Genomic DNA, 21,497 nt, shown 5'->3' with positions numbered 1-21,497 from the left:
CTGTTTGGTCCAATCTTGCAAAAAATTTAACTGATGCAGCCTCGTTCACAGCTAAAGCTAAAGGACCCCTGACAGTTAAGTCCAGTCGCGAACGACTCTCGGGTTGCGACACTCATCTTGCTTTACTGGCCAAGGGAACCGACATTTGTCCGCAGTTTTTCCGGGTCATGTGGCCAGCATGACTAAACAGCTTCTGGCAAAACTAGAGTCGCACACAGAAACACCGTTTACCTTCCTGCCAGAGCGGTACCTATTTATCTACTTGCACTTTGACGTGCTTGCGAACTGCTGGCTTGGCTCACTGCATCGTGGGGATTCGAACCGCCAACCTTCCAATCGGCAAGCCCAGTGGTTTAGACCATAACGCCACCTGCGTCCCACGCCAGAGAAGCTCCTAGCGCTCAAAACCGACTTGTGCCCTGGAAGCCCTTTCAGAAGCACGAGGCTAGCTAGCAGTATTCATGCAGCAGTTGAAACGCACTTTGTTCATGCTCGAGATCCTGCAATTTGCGGGGAGCCGTTGTGGAATCACAAATAAATTTACATACTGCCTTTCCTCCAAGGATCTCAAGGTGGCACGTGGTTCTCTCCCGCTCCATTTTCTCTTCAAAACAACCCTGGGACCTTCTCTCGTCACGATTAAACAGGCTGAAAGGAAGAGACTTGGCAGCACTCCTGCAGGTGTGGATGCAAGGGTAGCTTAAATACCCAGCATGCATTTCAGCCCTGCTGAACTAATTCTTTGTGAGTTTCCTAGACGAGCGGCCTGGAGAGCAGCAACACGAGAGCAGGGCCTTTTCTGTGGTGGCTCCTCACTTGCGAATTGCTCTCCCCTAGGAGGCTCGCCAGGGGCCATCGTCATACATCTTTAGCTGCCAGGGAAAAACACTTCTCCCAGGCCTTTGGCTAATGAAACAATCTATGGCCTTTTCAACTGTGTGGGGATTGTTTGTTACTATGATACGCATTTTTGTGTTTTTATATTGTAAAGCATCCTGTCTTTCTTGGGTGAAGGGTTGTATAGAATTATTATTAATTAGGCATGGGAAAAGACTGCTTCAAAACCCCACTCAGCCACAAAACTTACTTGCGTCTCAGCCTGACCTACCTCACAGGGGTGTCATGAAGATAAAGAAAATGGGGGAAGAAACCATGAGATCCTTGAGGAAAGGCAGGACATAAATGAAATATATTCTGTGGGCTGGTTTGTGAGTAGCTGCAGACGACGTTTGCAGAAAGACAAACACACACAAGCATTTTTCTTCCCTGCAAAACTTAGGGCCCCCTTCCATTAATAATGTGTGTTTGCTAAGCCATCTTTCAGACTACTTTTTAAGCCTGGAGTGATGATGCTTAAAATACGCTGTCTTAGTAATGGCCACACAAAATGATTTAATTATTTGCAAACAGCAGGAGGGCGATTCCGCAGTTCTCTTCATTCTGCTTTTCTGAGAGTCTCTCCTTCACTTTGGGCGAATTGCAAGCGTTTGAGACAGAATTACTGAACAGGGACAAGGCAGTAGGAAAAACCACAAACCAAAGCACCAAATAATGCGGATAAAAGTTCACACGTCAGAGAAAAGGGGTGTCACTGTGTGCAAGGGATTGCCTCTTTTTTAAAAATCCAAACAAGAACTCCATCCTCTGGTTCTTCACAATACAGGATTACGCTCGCAAGGATATCCGTTCCATTTTTATACCTGAGTGATATTTATCCAAGAGTCTCCACATCCTTGCAGCCATTCATTAATTCAGACTATCAAAACTTCCCCCTCCCCCAAATGTTCAGAGCTTTGCATCCTTCTCGGCGGGATCTTTCCTTGATGGGAGTTGAGCAGCCAATTGCACTGCTATCAATTTAAGAAAACTTGCTCTGCCTCTCAGTCTTCCTCCTCCTCCTCCTCCTCCTCCCCTTCAAAGACAGCTACCGCACACTGTCCAATCGGGACGTAAGCTACAACATCCACCTCTCCCCCACCCTTGCTGGGCTTCTGGAAATGAATCTCCAGGGCTTCGCGCATCAATTCCTCATCCAGGACGTCTGGAATCCCCGACAGCAGGACAGTCCTAGGGCAGACCGAAGGACGTAACTGAAATGGGGAGAAAAGAAAAAGAGGATTTTGTTGTCGGCGTCCATCTGCCTCGGGAGACAAAGAAGCACGTCTCCGGGGGTGAAGTGGAACCGCTGTGTTAGCAGCAATGAAGTGACCTCCCTGGGGTGCAAGCCTGGGCAGTGTGCACGGAGGTCCTGGGCTGCCCGAATGACAAGGCCTCCCCCCTTTCGGCCTCACTGATGGGGTCCAAAGGAAAGCAGAGCAATACGCCTGGCACCAGCTTGGCAGCAGAAGTTGCCGGAAGGAGGCGTACAACAGGCCACCCAACTGTCTTAGGGACTCCACTCCTTGGCCTTTTACTTCTCCCAAAGATACCCTGCAAGGCAGTGGAGGTTGAGGATCAGAGCTTTCTCCGAGATGGGCTACCTTCCTAGGTATGTCATGTGCTGAAACCATCTTCTTGATCATTGGACCTGCCTGCAGACTGTCTAGCAAGAGTGGTGCATGCTCTAGTTATCTCCTGCTTGGACTACTGCAATGCGCTCTACGTGGGGCTACCTTTGAAGGTGACTCGGAAACTACAACTAATCCAGAATGCGGCAGCTAGAATGGTGACTGGGAGCGACCGCCGAGATCACATAACACCGGTCTTGAAAGATCTACATTGGCTCCCAGTACGTTTCCGAGCACAATTCAAAGTGTTGGTGCTGACCTTTAAAGCTCTAAATGGCCTCGGTCCAGTATACCTGAAGGAGCGTCTCCACCTCCATCATTCTGAGGTCCAGCACCAAGGGCCTTCTGGCGGTTCCCTCGTTGCAAGAAGCCAAGTTGCAGGGAACTAGGCAGAGGGCCTTCTCGGTGGTGGCGCCTGCCCTGTGGAACGCCCTCCCACCAGATGTCAAAGAGGAAAACAACTACCAGACTTTTAGAAGACATCTGAAGGCAGCCCTGTTCAGGGAGGCTTTTAATGTTTAATAGATTACTGTGTTTTATTTTTCTGTTGGAAGCCGCCCAGAGTGGCTGGGGAAACCCAGCCAGATGGGTGGGGTATAAATAATAAATTATTATTATTATTATTATTATTATTATTATTATTATTATTATTATTATTATTTAGGGTTAGAAGTGAAATTCAGAATTTTGCCGATGTAGCAGACTGCGCTGGTTAAATCCCAGACTATTTGCATCGTCCGCTCAATCTGCCGGAGCCTGTCTTTGCAGGCAGGGGAAATCCCTAGCACACAATGAATGATGATGCCAGAGCTGAGGAGTCCTGGTGGCTTTTGATAAATGCAAACATCAACACCAGCAGCAGCAGCAGCAACGAACAACATTACGGTCCAGGAAACCAACATGCATCTGCTTTTGGATAGCTGCATGATTTGGTTTCCTGAGGTTAGCGGTGCCACGGTAGTAGAGCCTTGGGGCAGTTGGCCAGGACGCCATTGAGTAGGAGGACCTTTGGGACTGCCCACCCCGTTTCGCCGTCTGAGGAGAAACAGGGAGGTGCCACATCACCCCCCTGAAGCCTTGTTGAAGTGAGGTTGTGCGATTGCAGCTTCAGGGAGAATTGAGAAGCCGCAGCTGCTTCTCCACCATCGCCTCTTGGGATCCTGCAGGCCCTGACCCAGCTTACCACATTCTGAAGCAATGCACATGGCCACATAGCCTTCGTTTCCCCTCACCTGCAGCTCTGCGATTTCCCCGCCAAGACAGTGCGACAGCTTGACTGTGTGAATCTCCTCTCCGATGGGCACTTGGTACTGACCTATTTCGATAAGCCGCTCGGCCACTGTAGAAGGGGGAGAGGCTGCTTTTAAAAAACGGTGCAGCTCTAACTACCCAAAGCGTAATACAGGGGTACCATGGTTCTTGAACGGAATCCGTTCTGGAAGTCCATTTGACTTTCCGAAACGTTCGAAAACCAAGGCCCGGCTTCCAATGGGTGCAGGCGCCCCGGAAACAATAGCCGACAGCAGCACCGGACGTTTGGCTTCCGAAAAAGGTTCGCAAACCGGAACACTTGGTTTGCGGCATTTGGGTTCCGATTTGTTTGTCAACTAAGCCATTCGAGAACCAAGGTTCTACTGTAGTTGTCATTTGGCAGAAGGGACTCTTGTATTCTGTACAGCACCTAGCACAAAATTTATTCCGAATGAAGATCGTCATATATTGTGGGGTGGGAGAAAACGAGCCCATTCACAGGGAAATCAAATGACGGGCTTACACACACCCTGGCTGTGAAATGAATGGCAGCTCAAACAAAAATATGGCAATTTTGGTTGACAACAAATCAGGATGATCACCTCTCTTGCGACAAAAACAATTCACTGATTCTTGAGGTAAGCAAGCCACCTGCAACCCCCTCTCACTGCCGCTGCCCCTGCCTCCTCGTACCTCCATCATCCATAAACGTCAGCACCACGTGGCCAGAGTCCCTCAGCCGCTCCACGCTGACCACCTCGCCTCCCATGTTCTGCCGCTTGCTGAAAAACAACTCCAGCTTCTCCAGCAGCCGGTCCTCAGGCAGAGAGGAGGCCACGATGCCAGACAGCAGGACCCGCCGTGGACTCTCTTCCAGGGAGATCTGCGCGGCAGGGAGATGGGATGGGCAAGAGGTCTTAGGAAACTAGAACTAGAAGAGAGTGTGGGGATGGGTGCAAGCCACCTCCCTCCACACAACCCGCCTCCAACAGTAGTGTGGTCACAGTCTGGCTGGAGGGGAGGCACCAGCTGGGAACCCCCAGGGGAAGAAGGCTCAGAGCAAAGCAAGGATGAGGGGTCAGGAGGAGAAGAGGAAGTGGACTAGGAGGAGGAGACGGCAGCAGCAGGAGAGGTAATCAGGTTTAATCATCATCATCATTTATTATTTATACCCCGCCCATCTGGCCAGGTTCCCCCAGCCACTCTGGGCGGCTTCCAACAAAATATTAAAATACAGAAATCCATCAAACATTAAAAGCTTCCCTAAACAGGGCTGCCTTAAGATGCCTTCTAAAGGTCTGGTAATTGTTGTTCTCTTTGACCTCTGGTGGGAGGGTATTCCACAGGGTGGGTGCCACTACCGAGAAGGCCCTCTGCCTGGTTCCCTGTAACTTGGCTTCTCGTAGCGAGGGAACCGCCAGAAGGCCCTCGGCGCTGGATCTCAGTGTCCGGGCAGAATGGTGGGGGTGGAGACGCTCCTTCAGGTATACTGGACCAAGGCCGTTTAGGGATTTAAAGGTCAGCACCAACACTTTGAATTGTGCTCGGAAACGTACTGGGAGCCAATGTAGGTCGTTCAGGACCGGTGTTATGTGGTCTCGGCAGCCGCTCCCAGTCACCAATCTAGCTGCCGCATTCTGGATTAGTTGTAGTTTCTGGGTCACCTTCAAAGGTAGCCCCACATAGAGCGCATTGCAGTAGTCCAAGCGAGAGATAACTAGAGCATGCACCACTCTGGCGAGACAGTCCGCGGGCAGGTAGGGTCTCAGCCTGCGTACCAGATGGAGCTGATAGACAGCTGCCCTGGACACAGAATTGACCTGCGCCTCCATGGACAGCTGTGAGTGCAGAATGACTCCCAGGCTGCGCACCTGGTCCTTCAGGGGCACAGTTACCCCATTCAGGACCAGGGAGTCCTCCACACCTGCTCGCCTCCTGTCCCCCACAAACAGTACTTCTGTCTTGTCAGGATTCAATCTCAATTTGTTAGCCACCATCCATCCTCCAACCGCCTAGTGAGCTAGAAGTAGTTGTGGCAGAGCAGTTCTAACTCAGAGGCAGAAGCAGAGGCTGGAGAGGAGGCCGGCCTAGAGGCAGGCGGCTGAAGAATCCAGGGAGTCTCCCCCTCCTGCTGCGGCCAGTTCCTCTCTCCCCTGGTCTCCTAGAACTCGCAGAGAAACGAAACAGCCAGAGCAGAGGGTCGTTGTGTACAAACGCAGTCTGACACAGCATATAACACAGGTCCTGAAAGACCTGCATTGGCTCCCAGTACGTTTCCGAGCACAATTCAAAGTGTTGACGCTGACCTTGAAAGCCCTAAAGGCCTCGGCCCAGTATACCTGAAGGAGCGTCTCCACCCCCATCGTTCTGCCCGGACACTGAGGTCCAGCGCCGAGGGCCTTCTGGCGGTTCCCTCACTGCAAGAAGTGAAGCTACAGGGAAACAGGCAGAGGGCCTTCTCGGTAGTGGCGCCCGCCCTGTGGAACACCCTCCCAACAGATGTCAAGGAAATAAACAACTATCTGACTTTTAGAAGACATCTGAGGTAGCCCTGTTTAGGGAAGTTTTTAATGTTTGATGTTATATCGTGTTTTTAATATTCTGTTGGGAGTCACCCAGAGTGGCTGGGGAAACCCAGCCAGATGGGCGGGATATAAAGAATAATTTTTCTATTATTATTATTTTCATTGGAAAGACCCTGGAGAGGAGAAATCTTAGTGGATACCAGGAAGACGGGGACCTTCAGTCCTCCTAGCTGCTTCATCGGGGCAAGGCCTCCCAGAAAGAGTTGCTGAGACCAGTAGGCCTGACCTGTGGTCTGTTTTCTGGAATAAATATTTAAAGCTAAAGCTAAAGTTGCCTGATTGACTCAGTGGTGGCTATCTAGTCTTTTATATATTGTATGTATTTGGATTATGAATGTATTTGGATTGTAGCCTAACTGCATGTACTGCAGAGGTGCAGAAAATGTGCTGAGTGTGGTACCCAGAGCAGCATTCAACTTCCTGGGAATGTTAGCTTTCATTTTTTTAAATACAGTCATACCTCGGGTTACAGCTGCTCCAGGTTGTGTTTTTCTGGGTTGCGCTCCGCGCCGAACCCAGAAGTACCGGAAAGGGTTACTTCCGGGTTTTGGCGCGCGCGAATGCGCAGAAGCGCTAAATCGCACTTTGTGCATGCGCAGAAGCACCAAATCGCAAGTTGCAAACGCTGCGGGTTGCGAACGTGCCTCCCGCACGGATCACGTTCGCAAGCCGAGCATAGCTGCCAAGTCTCCCGTTTTCCCCGGGAAAACGCCCTTTTTACTTACCTTTTCCCGGTGGTCCCCCGTATCACTTCGTCTCCCGTTTTTCTCCGTTACTTTCTCCTGCCGGCGGCCTTCTTTTTTTCTTTCCGATTTGCCCTTCTATGGGCACCAAAAATGGCCACCGCCAGCTTCAAAAGCTGCATGTACGCATGTCCGGAAGTGCATAGACGTGTTGGCGGCGGCCATTTTGGTGCCCATAGATGGGCGGAGCGACACCGGAAGTTGCGTCGGAGCACTTCCTGACATGCGCACAAGCAATTTTCGAAGCCGCCGCCGGCGGCCATTTTGGGTGCCCATAGAAGGGCAAAGCGACCCCGGAAGTTACATCGGCGCAACTTCCGGTGTCAAATGGCTGCCGGTCCCAGATTCTGCAGTCCGGAACTTGGAAGGTAAGAAGCCGAGCGTCCAATGTAATGTTAATAAAACCAAGAACAGGTTTCTAGTTACAGTTACATTAAGATTCGATAAAGAATCCGAACTTTCCCGTTCCAGCCCAGATGTTTCAAACATTCCCAATTACAAACAGTTACCCCCAATCACCCCAAGGTTTGGATGCACCAGATCTGTATTGTGGGTCCAATTTTACAGGTGCGGAACCCACCTCCAAGGATGAGGGCAAGAGTAACACCATCGCCTCAGCCTTCACATGCACATAGCTGAATTCATCCAGTTGAACCTGATGCTGCTCCATTTCAATGATCCTGGAGGCAACTGATGGGGAGGAGTGGAAAAAAAGAGGTCAATTGAACCCAAACTATCTCCTTCCATCCATATGCTTTCCTATCTGTCCGTTCAGCAACCCAGAATTAGTTCCCACCCTCCTTTAAGATGGAAACAAGATGCTTTTTGGGGGTTTATGTGTGATTGCATTGAGGGGTGTGTGGAGTGTTAGGGGAGAGGCAAGTGCTCCTTCTGGGGTAGCTTGTCCACCTTCGGTCCCTACTCTGCACCCCAGGAATGGCTTTGACTAGCTGGTTAAACCAGTCAAGGGTAGTCGATGGGTCTCAAACCCTCGGTGACTTAGGGACTTCCCCTGCATTCAAAGACGGGCTCTGCCAGATTGAGTGGACAAGACCAATAGTGGGTCCAGAGGTGAAGAAAGCATTATTTGCATGTGCTATAGAGGGAAGTGAGGGGCAGGTGGGGGGCTCGTCAGCCTGGGAAGGTAGCCCATCTGGGAGAAGGAAAACTCAGATGCGAAATCTCTGCTGCATTGCAGGATATCTCCAGGAGAAGAAAAGGCTAAGCAGTAAACTCAACACAAATCCAGACTGGAAACCCTAAGACAGTTGGATGGCTCCTTGTATGCCTCCTTCTGGCAACTCCCACAGCCAAGCTGGTGACAAATGTCTTGCTCTGCTTTCCTTCAGATGTAAAGCTATAGAACTTTAAGAAGACAGCCGTGTATCGGGAAGCTTTTACTGTTTGATGTTTTATTGTGTTTTACATACAATGGTACCTCGGTTTTCAAACGTTTCCGTTGACGTACATTTCGGTTTTTGAATGCCGTAACCCCAGAAGTAAATGCTTCGGTTTTCGAACATGCCTTGGAAGTCAAACATGAAACACGGCTTCCTCTGAGTGCAAGATCCTAAGGCCTAGCTGTCGACTGTCGAGTTTTCGGTTTTTGAACGTTTCAGAACTCTGTCGTCTTCCGGAACGGTTTGCGTTCGAAAACTGAGGTACCACTGTATTCTGTAAGCTGGCCAGAGTGGCCGGGGAATCTCAACCAGATGGGAGGGGTATAAGTAATAAAATTATTATTATTATTCCTTTGGACCACACCAGCAAGGCCGAGAGGGGGGTCTTGTCATCTGGGACAACCAGGGTTTCCATACACACTGCCCACAAGAGGTCACCTCAGTGCTGTTCGCACAGCAGTTTGATTTCATGCCAAGAGCTGCACTCCATTGTCTTTGACACAGGCGGAGGCCAACGACAACATTGCTTGAAAGGGTTGGGCAAGAACTATGGAACCTTCATCAACAGAGGGGTGAATTAGATTGAGAAACCAGGAATTGTAGCTGGGTAATCTCTTAAGGTGGGACTCAGGTGGCGCTGTGGGTTAAACCACAGAGTCTAGGGCTTGCTGATCAGAAGGTCGGCGGTTTGAATCCCTGTGACGGGGTGAGCTCCTGTTGCTTGGTCCCAGCTCCTGCCAACCTAGCAGTTCGAAAGCACATCAAAGTGCAAGTAGATAAATAGGGACCGCTCCAGCGGGAAGGTAAACGGCGTTTCCGTGTGCTGCTCTGGTTCGCCAGAAGCAGCTTTGTCATGCTGGCCACATGACTCGGAAGCTGTCTGCGGACAAACGCCGGCTCCCTCGGCCTACAGAGCGAGATGAGCACCGCAACCCCAGAGTCAGACACGACTGGACCTGATGGTCAGGGGAACCTTTACCTTTAATCTCTTAAGGTAACTTCCCTATAGCTGAAGAGCAAGTCCCATCACTAGAGATAGAAGTGGCTGGGACTTTATACAGAATTCCTACTGCTGGCAAGGGGCTGGTTGAAATCACCCCCAAGTAGCCTTCGGGTTGTATTCAACTCACTATTACTCAGAGTAGATCCATTACAATTAATGGATGTAAGCTAGTCATGGCCATCAATTGCAGCGTGTGTACAGGCAGCGACCGATTAATGCGTGTCCGAAAGGTGCACGATCGTGCACACACAGAGTGACCCAAAAATGTCCCTGGGACAAGATGCTCCCAATTGTCTGCATCTGCCTGCTCTTAGGTCCCCCAACTTGGGGCCACCCCTGTGGCATCTTTCCGGGGTCAGAATTTCAATCCGGAACAACTGCTCCTACCCTCATGGCTTTCAAAAGTGATGAGGGCCGATCCCCCAGGCACAGGGTATCGGATCTGTGGCCGGACTGTCAAACGGTTAGGCAATGTCTCCTCCTTCGCCTCTTCCACATGGCCTTTAAACACCATCGCCCGTTCAGGTAAGTTGGTTGGCACCTATAGAGTTGATAGGGGGCAGGAGAGAGAAGGTTGATATGAGAATGGGTTTTTTTCTGCCAGGTTTCGCACTCCACAACAAACTCTATTTTGAGTCAGAATTTCAACTGGATGTATCTCCCATGCGTTTTGCATTTCATATTACCTCTTCTGATTAAAACTTTTAAATTAATAAGTAATTGTAGAACTCAGCCAGCAGATAGTTTAAGGAAAATGTTAAGGAAAGGACAGAGCACTTCTGTGCATAGGCAGAGAGATTTTGCCTTGCCACTGAACAACCACCACCAGTCTCAGTTGGTTTGTAGGGCAGAAAAGAGGAATAATAGGGATATTATTATTATTATTATTATTATTATTATTATTATTCTTACCCCGCCACACTGGGCAGCTCCCAACAGAATATTAAAAACACGATATAACATCAAACATTAAAAACTTCCCTAAACAGGGCTGCCTCAGATGCCTTCTAAAAGTCAGATAGTTGTTTATTTCCTTGACATCTGATGGGAGGGCATTCCACAGGGCGGGCGCCACTACCGAGAAGGCCCCCTGCCTGGTTCCCTGTAAGCTCACTTCTCACAGGGAGGGAACTGCCAGAAGGCCCTCAGAGCTGGACCGCAGTGTCCGGGCAGAACGATGGGGGTGGAGATGCTCCTTCCGGTATACTGGGCTGAGGCTGTTTAGGGCTTTCAAGGTCAGCACCAACACTTTGAATTGTGCTCAGAAACATACTGGGAGCCAATGTAGGTCTTTCAGGACCGGTGTTATGTAGTCTCTGTGACCAGTCTAGCTGCCGAATTCTGGATTAGCTGCAGTTTCCGGCTCACCTTCAAAGGTAGCCTCACGTAGAGCACATTGCAGTAGTCCAAGCAGGAGATAACTAGAGCATGCACCACTCTGGCGAGACAGTCCGCAGGCAGGTAGGGTCTCAGCCTGCGTTCCAGATGGAACCTCAAGAGGTATTCTGACTGGGATTCAATGGATCCTTCAGGGAATGACACAAGCTTGCCTACACTGAGTTCGGAGAAAACTAGTCTATTTCCCCAGGCCACATGCTCCCCCACACCCAGTACCTTGTGGCGCTCTTCTTGGGCAACCTGAAACCTTTCCAGCTGCTCCAATTCGTTTTCCAGAGCCAGTTTCTCTTGTAGCAATTGCTGTTTTTCCATCAGCGCCAACTGACTCTCTCTCTGCAGGGAAAAGATGGTGATCCATCAACAGGGAACACAAGGGATGCCCGCCAGTGCAGACTACTTGTAAACCCATGCAATGATGGCAAACAAACAGGTAAAAAGGTAAAGGACCCCTGGTCGGTTAAGTCCAGTCAAAGGTGACTATGCGGTTGTGGCGCTCATCTCGCTTTCAGGGCAAAGGAGCTAGGCTTTGTCCACAGACAGCTTTCCGGGTCATGTGGCCAGCATGACTAAACCGCTTCTGGCGCAACAGAACACCGTGGCGGAAACCAGAGCGCACGGAAACACCGTTTAGCTTCCCGCCGCAGCGGTACCTATTTATCTACTTGCACTGGTGTTATTTTGAACTGCTAGATTGGCAGGAGCTGGGACAGAGCAACAGGAGTTCACCCCGTCGCAGGGATTTGAACCGCCGACCTTCCAATCGGCAAGCGCAAGAGGTTAGACCACAGCACCCACCCGCGTCCCTGACAAACAAATAACAACAAGCTTATCACATAAGTTACACAGTTTGCATAATTTATTATTATGTACATGTGTTAATCTGGGGGTAGGGTGCCAGAGTCCAATTTTCCGAGAACCTCAGCTCTCTAACTTTCCTTGAAGCATGTGTTTGGCCCACACAACTGCAAGAAAAGCCTGAACATACGTCAGCCACACCTGGGGAAATATCAGAAAGATGCAGGAAAACACGGAGGACGATTTGCTGTGGTCGTATTTCCCCGCCCGACCTTTCACAATGACTTGCAGAAGCAAAATAAAAGGATACAAAATAAGAAAATGGGTGCTTATGTTTCACCAGAACGACTGCATAACTGACCATCTCTCAGTGGAGGACTGGGGTTACCTTGATGAATATTTTTATTTAAAACAGGGCTGAGGAATCTGTAGCCCTGCAATTGTTGCTGGGTAGTTCAACAACAACTGGAGGCTCTCTAGTTTCCCCTTCCCCACTTTAAAAGAAGAATATACTCAACCCTGGTCTTAAAAGGTCTGTACCTGGAAACTTGCTTTCTGGGGCCGAGACTCTTCTTCAAGTTCCTGGAGTCTGTTACGCAGAAGTTCAGTTTCTCTCTCGAGTTTAGATGCCTCCTGTTCGCTCTCCTTTCTGCCAGCCTCCAAGGAAAATCGGTCAATCTCCAATGCTTTGCACATATCCTAAAGGTGACAAGCAGACGTGTGAAGGTCAGAAAGAATAAAATTCAGGAAAGGGCAAATCCAAAGAAAATGTGTGTATTTTTTATCCTGATGACTTTTTCTTAAAATTCCCAATGGGAAAAATGGGAAATTGAGAATATCCAATCAGTAGGATGGTCTTTAATACTATATGGGAAAGTTTATGTCCACATAATATGTTTCCTTTCGTCTACTACGAAGTTTGTGTTATCTATTGTTTCTTTCAGGTTTTCAGGTGGCAAACACAAATATTTAAGAAGCATAGGGTGGAGCTGCCTCTCTAATGCCAGGTATTTATTTACAGTTTTGCTTGCAGAAAAGTAATGTACTTATACTTTGGGGAACACAGTCCTAAGCATGCTAACCTCTAAGTGATCCCCACTAAACAGAGTGGATCTTGCTTCTGAGTAAACATACAGAGAATTGCCATTGAAGTTTTTTAAATCTATGGAATTGTACAATATTATATGCCTAAGTTATGAATATTGTATTTTATCCTGTTAGAGCAGTAAAATAATCCTAGGTGTGACCTGAAAGTAAGTACTGTGTGTATTTCTTTCTCTTTTTAAAGTGCTAAAAGTGCTAATCCCCCTCTTTTTTTGGGGGGGGGGACACTAGGTAAATACGTTGCCCCACCTCATGGCCTCGAAATTTCCAGAAAATTTACACCTCTAGTGAAGAGATTAGCACAGTGCTGAATTTGAGCCAGAATTCTGTATGGCTGCAAGCTCAGAAGAACATGGCTTGAATATTAGAAATCAACTCTGGGGCACATGAAGTGCCCTCGGGCATGTTCAGGGCGCAGTCACTACAGAGCATTCCAAACCAGGCCCCACATATGTAGGATTAAAGGAAAGATGAAGGATTGGGAAAGATGATGTTAAGAAGATTTGAAATTTACGGGACGCAGGTGGAGCTGTGGGTTAAACCACAGAGCCTAGAGCTTGCTGATCAGAAGGTCGGTGGTTCAAAACCCTGTGACGGGGTGAGCTCCCATTGCTCAGTCCCAGCTCCTGCCAACCTAGCAGTTCGAAGGCACGTCAAAGTGCAAGTAGATAAATAGGTACCGCTACAGTGGGAAGGTAAACGGCGTTTCTGTGCACTGTTCTGGTTCGCCAGAAGCGGCTTTTTCATGCTGGCCACATGACCCGGAAGCTGTACGCCAGCTCCCTCGGCCAATAATGCGAGATGAGCGCAGCAACCCCAGAGTCGGTCACAACTGGACCTAATGGTCAGGGGTCCCTTTACCTTTACACAATAAGAGCTGGACCATAAAGAAGACTGATCGCCGAAGAATTTATGCCTTTGAATTATGGTGCTGGAGGAGACTCTTGGGAGTCCCATGGACTGTGAGAAGATCAAACCTATCCATTCTTAAGGAAATCAGCCCTGAGTGCTCACTGGAAGGACAGATCCTGAAGCTGAGGCTCCAATACTTTGGCCACCTCATGAGAAGAGAAGTCTCCCTGGAAAAGACCCTGATGTTGGGAAAGATGGAAGGCACAAGGAGAAAGGGATGACAGAGGACGAGATGGTTGGACAGTGTTCTTGAAGCCACCAACATGAGTCTGACCAAACTGTGGGAGGCAATGGAAGACAGGAGTGCCTGGCGTGCTCTGGTCCATGGGGTCACGAAGAGTCAGACACAACTAAACGACTAAACAGCAGCAACAACACAATAAAAGAAAACTTCATGGAAATGCTATATACGTGGTACATAACCCCCAGCAAATTGCCCAAAATATATTAATCAAAGTCAAATGTATGCTGGGGTTGTAATCAAGCGGAAGGAACGATGTACCACATGTGGTGGGGTTGTGACAAAATTAAAAATTTCTGGAACACTGTCTACGACGAACATTTGAGAAGAAACCTGAAGCCTTTCTCCTGGGCATGAGGACAATTGATTTTTCAAGCGATTAAAAAAGGGCGTTCCTATATGCTACAACAGCAGCAAGAATGTTAATGGCTAGAAATTGGAAGGGGGATAGGACCTCAACAAAGGAAGAACGGCAAATCAAATTGTGCGAGTATTCGGAATTAGCAAAAATGACAAAGAGGCAATTAGAAACCAGCCAAACCAAAAAAAATTAAAAGGAGTGGGAATGTGTAAAAGATTACAGTGGTACCTCGACTTATGAAGACGATCCGTTCCACGGCTGTCTTCGTAAGTTGAGGTTTTCGGATGTTGAAGGGTGCGGTCAGCGCATGCGCAAAACGCGATTTCGCGCATGCCTGGCGTGCGCAGCAAAAAGACTTCCAGGGTTGTCGACTTCGGAAGTCGAAACCTTAGTAAGTCGAAACCTTCGGAAGTCAAGGTATGACTGTATATGGGAAAGCATTGTTCTCAAATAAAATCCTTGATATGTTTCGACTAAGTTTTGCAAAGTAAAGAACAGATAGATAAGATATATTGTGTAATAGAAGGGTAATAAGGAAAGACAATACAGTGGAAAGGAGAAGATATAAGAAACTGCACTGAGGTGGTGGGAAGACACTTATGAATAAAAATTGTTATTATTTGATTTATATATGTGTACACAATATGTCAAAGAGTGAATGGAATATGTATATGAACAATAAATTTAAAACCAGGGTGGATTTGATTCAATCACTAGTCAGTGAGACTTGATTTAAATCTTTTTTTTTAACAGAAAGACTCATTCTTGCATATTTACAACCAGAGGAAGTTTTCATTTTTGGAATAATAAATTTTAAGAGCAGTTTTTTACAGTTATATCAAAAATTACTGATTTGGTTATACTATCAGAAATACATAGACATATAATTATGAAATTATTGTGAGGTTTAATTAAGTTAACTGTTTATATTTGGACAACTTTTCTTGGAAGGAGAAAAACAATCACTTCCTTAATAACAATTTAAACAATTTACGGTAACTAAAACAATAACATTATAGCATACGTATCCATGTTTGTTAACTGATGTGGTTAAACGATTTAAAACAAAAACAAAAACTTATTAGCACACATGAAAAACTTAAAACAGGCATAGGCAAACTAGGCCCTCCGGATGTTTTGGGACTACAACTCCCATCATCCCAAGCTAACAGGACCAGTGGTCAGGGATGATGGGAATTGTAGTCCCAAAACAGCTGGAGGCCCGAGTTTGCCTATGCCTGACTTAAAACAAATCCTTATTTCCTGATGCCTTTGGAGTAGAATGTAACTTAAATAGAAAACTATCTTTAGAAAGATTTTTCCTCCCAAAGGATTTTGTTTTAAAAATCCATTTAAATAAATAAAAAAACCAATTTTAAAAAATCAGATTTTTTTTTAAAAAATCATTGATTTTTTACCCACCCTGTTTAAAACTCAATAAAAAAGCAATTAAAAATAAAATAAAAATAAAGGAAAGAGCTTTGAGGAAAGCCTCCGATCCCCAACACATCTTGCTTTCGACATGAGAGGCAACTGCTGTTCCCAAAGAGGAGTACCTTCCACTTCAAGGTTTGTTCTGTCGCCATTGTCTCCCAAGACTCACTTTCTGAGTTGTTTGGACTGGGCAGGTAGATGAAGGAGTCCTGAAGAACAGAACAAAAGGATGTTCGTTCACAGCCCAGGGCCTCCTGCCTCCACACAGCAGAAGCGTGGAGGTGAGTTCAAAAACTTATGGGACATGGTGGGAGGGTGGGGGAGAGGAGAAGGGGATTAACTATTTCTTTAATTTCTATTAAAGCTTTATTGCAGAACAATTTACATACTACATAAAAAACAACACAAACAAACCAATACCATACCCCCATAACAACTAAACACTAACTAACAACATATCATTTGACATCACACACACTTTTGATTGTACTTTTCACACATTATGGGTCTAGTCGCACTTCCTTATTTTTTATCAAAAGGAGTTTTTTGCTTTTATAATTTCTTTATTATTCAAGATTCAATCCAGGCCTGTCAGGAGATTTGCATTATCACAATACTTTTTTTTTAAAAAAAGATATTCTTTGAATATTGTCCAATCTTTACTCACTTTCTGGTTTGAGTTTCCTCTTAATCTCCCAGTCATTTTCACAAGTTCTAAATATTCTATCATCTTCACCTGCCAGTCAATTTTTGTGGGGATTGAGTCACCTTTCCATTTTTTTTGCTATTGAAATTCTGGCCACCGTGGTTGCGTACATAAAAAAGGTTCTAAGTTGTTTATTATTATTATTATTATTATTATTATTATTATTATTATTATTCCTGGAGGACATAATGCCTAACAGGAAGACTTCTGGGGTTTTTGTGAAGGAGAATTTAAATATCTTTTTGAGTTTGTTATATATTATGTCCCAGAATTCTCGTATCTTCATGCAGCCCCACTACATGTGCAGGAAGGTACCTAGCCCTGTTTTGCATCTCCAGCAAACGTTCGAGTTCTTTTTATACATCCTGGCCAATTTGAGAAGGGGACTAACTATTGATCACTTGGTAAATCTATCAACTTATTGAAGTAAATGCAGAGAGCTGTCCAAACTGCCGTGTGAGGCGGCGACTTGCATATTTGAAAGCAGCACTCTCAAATCGAGGATTCTCGTAACACTCTGAATGAAGACGCAACAAACATGTTTAGCAGAGAGGCATATGGTGTTGATATGCAAAAGGATCTATTCTCTAGAGATCACACAGCAACAGTGGCTTAACCATGGAGCAGGGGATAGAGGCAAGCAAAGCAAGCTAAGGGAGTTGCAGGATCCCCCTGTGGGATTCATCCAAAGACAAGCTCAGTGGACAGCAAACAGTGTCACCCCCTATTAGTACTGTTGTTGTTGTTTAGTCGTTTAGTCGTGTCCGACTCTTCGTGACCCCATGGACCATAGCACGCCAGGCACTCCTGTCTTGCCTCCCGTAGTTTGGTCAAACTCATGTTCGTAGCTTCGAGAACACTGTCCAACCATCTCATCCTCTGTCGTCCCCTTCTCCTAGTGCCCTCAATCTTTCCCAACATCAGGGTCTTTTCCAAGGATTCTTCTCTTCTCATGAGGTGGCCAAAGTATTGGAGCCTCAGCTTCACGATCTGTCCTTCCAGGGAGCACTCAGGGCTGATTTCCTTAAGAATGGATAGGTTTGATCTTCTAGCAGTCCATGGGACTCTCAAGAGTCTCCTCCAGCACCATAATTCAAAAGCATCAATTCTTCGGCGATCAGCCTTCTTTATGGTCCAGCTCTCACTTCCATACATCACTACTGGGAAAACCATAGCTTTAACTATACGGACCTTTGTCGGCAAGGTGATGTCTCTGCTTTTTAAGATGCTGTCTAGGTTTGTCATTGCTTTTCTCCCAAGAAGCAGGCGTCTTTTAATTTCGTGACTGCTGTCACCATCTGCAGTGATCAAGGAGCCCAAGAAAGTAAAATCTCTCACTGCCTCCATTTCTTCCCCTTCTATTTGCCAGGAGGTGATGGGACCAGTGGCCATGATCTTGGTTTTTTTGATGTTGAGCTTCAGACCATATTTTGCGCTCTCCTCTTTCACCCTCATTAAAAGCCTATTAGTACTAAGTAAGGTTAACTGGGGGCGTGGGTGGCGTTGTGGTCTAAACCACTGAGCCTCTTGGACTTGTTGATCGGAAGGTCGTCGGTTCAAATCCCCGTGACAGGGTGAGCTCGGTGCCTGCTCCTGCCCACCTAGCAGTTCGAAAGCATGTCAAAGTGCAAGTAGATAAATAGGGACCGCTCCAGCGGGAAGGTAAACGGCATTTCCATGCGCTGCTCTGGTTTCGCCAGAAGCAGCTTAGTCATACTGGCCACATGACCCGGGAAAACTGTCTGTGGACAAACGTCGGCTCCCACGGCCAGTAAAGCGAGATGAGCGCCGCAACCCCAGAGTTGTCTGCGACTGGACTTAACTGTCAGGGGTCCTTTACCTTTACCTTTTTAAGGTTAACTGGGAGGCTCTCAGCTGCCAGTCCAAAGGGTTTTGAAGGACCGGATAGTTGCTGATAGCCCCAGACGGGCAAGTTAAATATAAATATGGATGTGACTTTTGCACCAGAGCAAGGGAACCAGTGGGACTAATTAACATAACATGCAGCCCTGCAAGGAATCCAAGGAAATCAGTGGTCAGTAAGCAGAGGGTGGGTATCTTCTTCTTCACGCAACGTAAAATTAACTCGTGTCCATGTGCCACCACCAAAGGTGGAAATGCCACTAGTTTAGGGGTCTTGAGAAAGGGCAGGTGAAGTCTATCCCCATGAAAACCCAGTCCTGATTACATTTAGTGTTCATAATTTCAGCAGAATAATTTAAGGGGGTCATTTTGTTGCTGGTGTTCTTAAAACAACTGCGTCAGAAATACTTGATGTTTTACTGCGAATAGCTCAAGAGCCTAGCAGATTCTGGGCTCGTAGCACTACATTTAAAGTACTGTAGCAAGCTGATCCAGAGGCTAAAGAATGCTGGTGTAAGTTTTAATCTGTTTTACTATTTTAATTTTTTAATTGTATTTTTTTCCTTGATTTCTTTGTTTTTATCTTTTTGAAAACCACTTTGAGATTTATTTATTTTTACAATCAAACGGCCTATATGTTTTACGAAATTCAAAAAACAACAACCCCACTTTAAACCTTCATGGTTTAAAGAATCCTGGGAACTGTAGTTTGTTAAGGGTGCTGAGAGCCGCAAGTAGACCCCTCTATTACAAAGCTTCGATATCCAGAGTTCCCTTGGAAGTGGGATTGATTGTTAAATCATTCTGGGAACTGTAGTTCTGTGAGAGGAATAAGGGGTGCCAAACAACTTCCAGCAGCACCCTTAGCAAACTACAGTTCCCAAGATTCTTTGGGGGAAGCCAATATTATTAAAGTGGTGTGATATTGCTTTAAAAATGTACTGTTTAGTCCAAATCCATCCTCTGGGTCTAACACAGAGGCAGATTATTGGTTGTCTATCAATTGCCTGCTTACCTCATCTGAATCCATCCTGTTGACACACCTGAAAGAAAACGGAAGGGCTGAGTTTGCAGTGCACTTTAATACAAAACAGAGGTAACCCAAATACTACCCCGGACGGGGTGGGAGAGAATCTAATTCGGTTTTATTATGCAAATATGCATCTGCTTTGCATAATTTATTCTGCTTCACATACCCTAGAGCAGCACGAAGAGCTTAGATCCCTAAAACTGCCGCCTTTATCTAGAGATTCCTTGTTTCGCGACACATTCCTCGCCTCCGTTTCCCTGCACGCTGCCATGCCTCTCTTCCTCGGTCATATGGACTAGAAACTTGACACCGGAAAAGTCCAGACCCGCCATGGGAGTAGCCAGGATTTTTGTTGTGGGGCAGAACCTCAGTTTGGCATGTATTTTTATTGATTCGGGAGGGCAGCTGCCACTCCCTGCCCCACCCCTTGGCTACGCCCTTGAGACCCCCCTGCTTGCTGAACTCACAATGCCTGGTACTGTACCGAACCCCAGGCTTAAGGTGCAATGGTTGCTGACCCGCCCCAACTCGCCGCCCCTACGGAGGAGGACTCATCCTGACCTCGCCCTACGGTCCGGTGTCGAGAGGCAGGCGGCACGGACACCTCCATCCGAGCGCAAAGCGGGTCAGGTGTTAGCGGGTGCTGCGGTTTGGGGACAGAAGCGGATCCAGAGCAGGCCTACAAGCCCCCCCAAACTAGCGACCTTACCTTTCCCAGCGGCTGCTTGCCTCGTTGCGTCGCTTCCACTTTCGATTTCCAGCTGTTAAAAGCCTCCTCCCCCAAACCAAGCCCCGCCCCGAAGCGTGAAGTCTGCTCCCCAGGCAGGATGGGCGCGCCGTTGTGGCGCTGGAAGGGACCCCCGGGTAATCCAGTTCAAACCCACCCCGCTTTGCCATGCAGGAATCTCAGCATAGAATTGTGGGGTAAAAGGGGATCTATTTGGTCCCCAGAGTTTGTGTGTTTCATCTGGGATTTCCGAGGAGCAACCTTCCAGTTTCCGATATCTCAATGGAGAGATTGTTTTGGAACAGGGGTCAGCAACCTTTTTCAGCCGTGGGCCGGTCCACCGTCCCTCAGACCATGTGGTGGGCCGGACTATATATATTTTTTTTTGGGGGGGGGGAGATAATGAACCAATTCCTATGCCCCCAAAATAACCCAGAGATGCATTTAAAATAAAAACACACGTTCTACTCATGTAAAACACGCTGATTCCCGGACCGTCCATGGGCCGAATTGAGAAGGCAATTGGGCCGCATCCCGCCCACGGGCCTGAGGTTGCCTACCCCTGTTTTGGAATAACGGATGGCCTTGTCTTTAAGCTTTTCCTGTTATCCCTGCCATATAGCCTGAACGACTGCAGATTGCATATCTAATATTGGAATTTAGCATAAAAAGGGTAAAGGGACCCCTGACCATTAGGTCCAGTCGTGACCGACTCTGGGGTTGCGCGCTCATCTCGCATAATTGGCCGAGGGAGCCGGCGTATAGCTTCCAGGTCATGTGGCCAGCATGACAAAGCTGCTTCTGGCAAACCATAGCAGCACATGGAAATGCTGTTTACCTTCCCTATTTATCTACTTGCATTTTGACATGCTTTCGAACTGCTAGGTTGGCAGGAGCTGGGGCCAAGCAACGGGAACTCACCCCATCACAGGGATTCGAACCGCCAACCTTCTGATCAGCAAGCCCTAGGCTGAGTGGTTTAACCCACACTGCAATGAACATGTGCAAAGTGCCCTCCTCCACAAAATGAGCCCCCACAGCTAAGCAATTACCCCTGTTTCTCATATTTTAAGACATACCCATAAAATAAGCCATAGCAAGATTTTAAGCATTCAAGGAATATAAGCCATACCCCGAAAATAAGACATAGTGATAGGCACAGCAGCAATGCCGGCCGCGGCAGGAGGAGGAAAAAAATAAGACATCCCTTGAAAATAAGTCATAGTGTGTTTTTTTGAGGAAAAAATAAATATAAGACATGTCTTATAATATGTGAAACACGGTACGTATTTACTAGCAGTGTGTGTGCGCATCTTATTTTCATAGGCTATTGACAAGCTTACTTCACTCGAGTGCAGCTGTACTCTGCTCATGCTCAGAGGTGCACTGACAGCATTTCAGAGGGGCAGCTTGACGGTGTTAGCAACAGATTTGCCC

At 47.1% G+C, this 21,497-nt stretch overlaps 1 protein-coding gene across 4 annotated transcripts; it reads right to left on the bottom strand.

The window, feature by feature from the left end:
* Nucleotides 1–1,372: 1,372 nt before the first annotated feature.
* Nucleotides 1,373–20,073, bottom strand: IFI35 (interferon induced protein 35). 4 transcript variants are annotated; one of them, XM_060282277.2, is made up of 10 exons: nucleotides 19,895–20,073; nucleotides 19,319–19,346; nucleotides 15,857–15,943; nucleotides 12,223–12,381; nucleotides 11,104–11,220; nucleotides 9,877–10,030; nucleotides 7,667–7,776; nucleotides 4,452–4,641; nucleotides 3,740–3,846; nucleotides 1,373–2,090 (listed from the first exon to the last, which is right to left on the bottom strand). In XM_060282277.2, the coding sequence occupies exons 2-10, from the start codon at nucleotides 19,331–19,333 to the stop codon at nucleotides 1,881–1,883; spliced, it is 1,149 nt and encodes a 382-aa protein (XP_060138260.1). In that variant the 5' UTR covers nucleotides 19,334–19,346; nucleotides 19,895–20,073; the 3' UTR covers nucleotides 1,373–1,880. The 4 variants fall into 4 exon arrangements, with proteins under 4 accessions (XP_060138260.1, XP_060138259.1, XP_060138261.1 ...); XM_060282276.2 differs by having other exon boundaries at nucleotides 20,043–20,073; XM_060282278.2 differs by lacking the exon at nucleotides 15,857–15,943.
* Between the last annotated feature and the right edge of the window lie 1,424 nt (nucleotides 20,074–21,497).

The sequence above is a fragment of the Zootoca vivipara genome, chromosome 12 (genome assembly GCF_965207765.1).
Source record: "Zootoca vivipara chromosome 12, rZooViv2.hap1.1, whole genome shotgun sequence".
Taxonomy (NCBI): domain Eukaryota; kingdom Metazoa; phylum Chordata; class Lepidosauria; order Squamata; family Lacertidae; genus Zootoca; species Zootoca vivipara.
The sequence above is the reverse complement of the archived record's forward strand: the minus strand, read 5'-3'. Positions and strand labels throughout refer to the sequence as shown.

Coding starts and splice junctions, on each gene's coding strand:
- IFI35 (XM_060282277.2), bottom strand. Junction 4,642..7,666: donor TCTTGCCCTCATCCTTGGAG/GTGGGTTCCGCA, acceptor CCTGCCGCGCAG/ATCTCCCTGGAAGAGAGTCC. Junction 3,847..4,451: donor GACGTTTATGGATGATGGAG/GTACGAGGAGGC, acceptor CCCCTTCTACAG/TGGCCGAGCGGCTTATCGAA.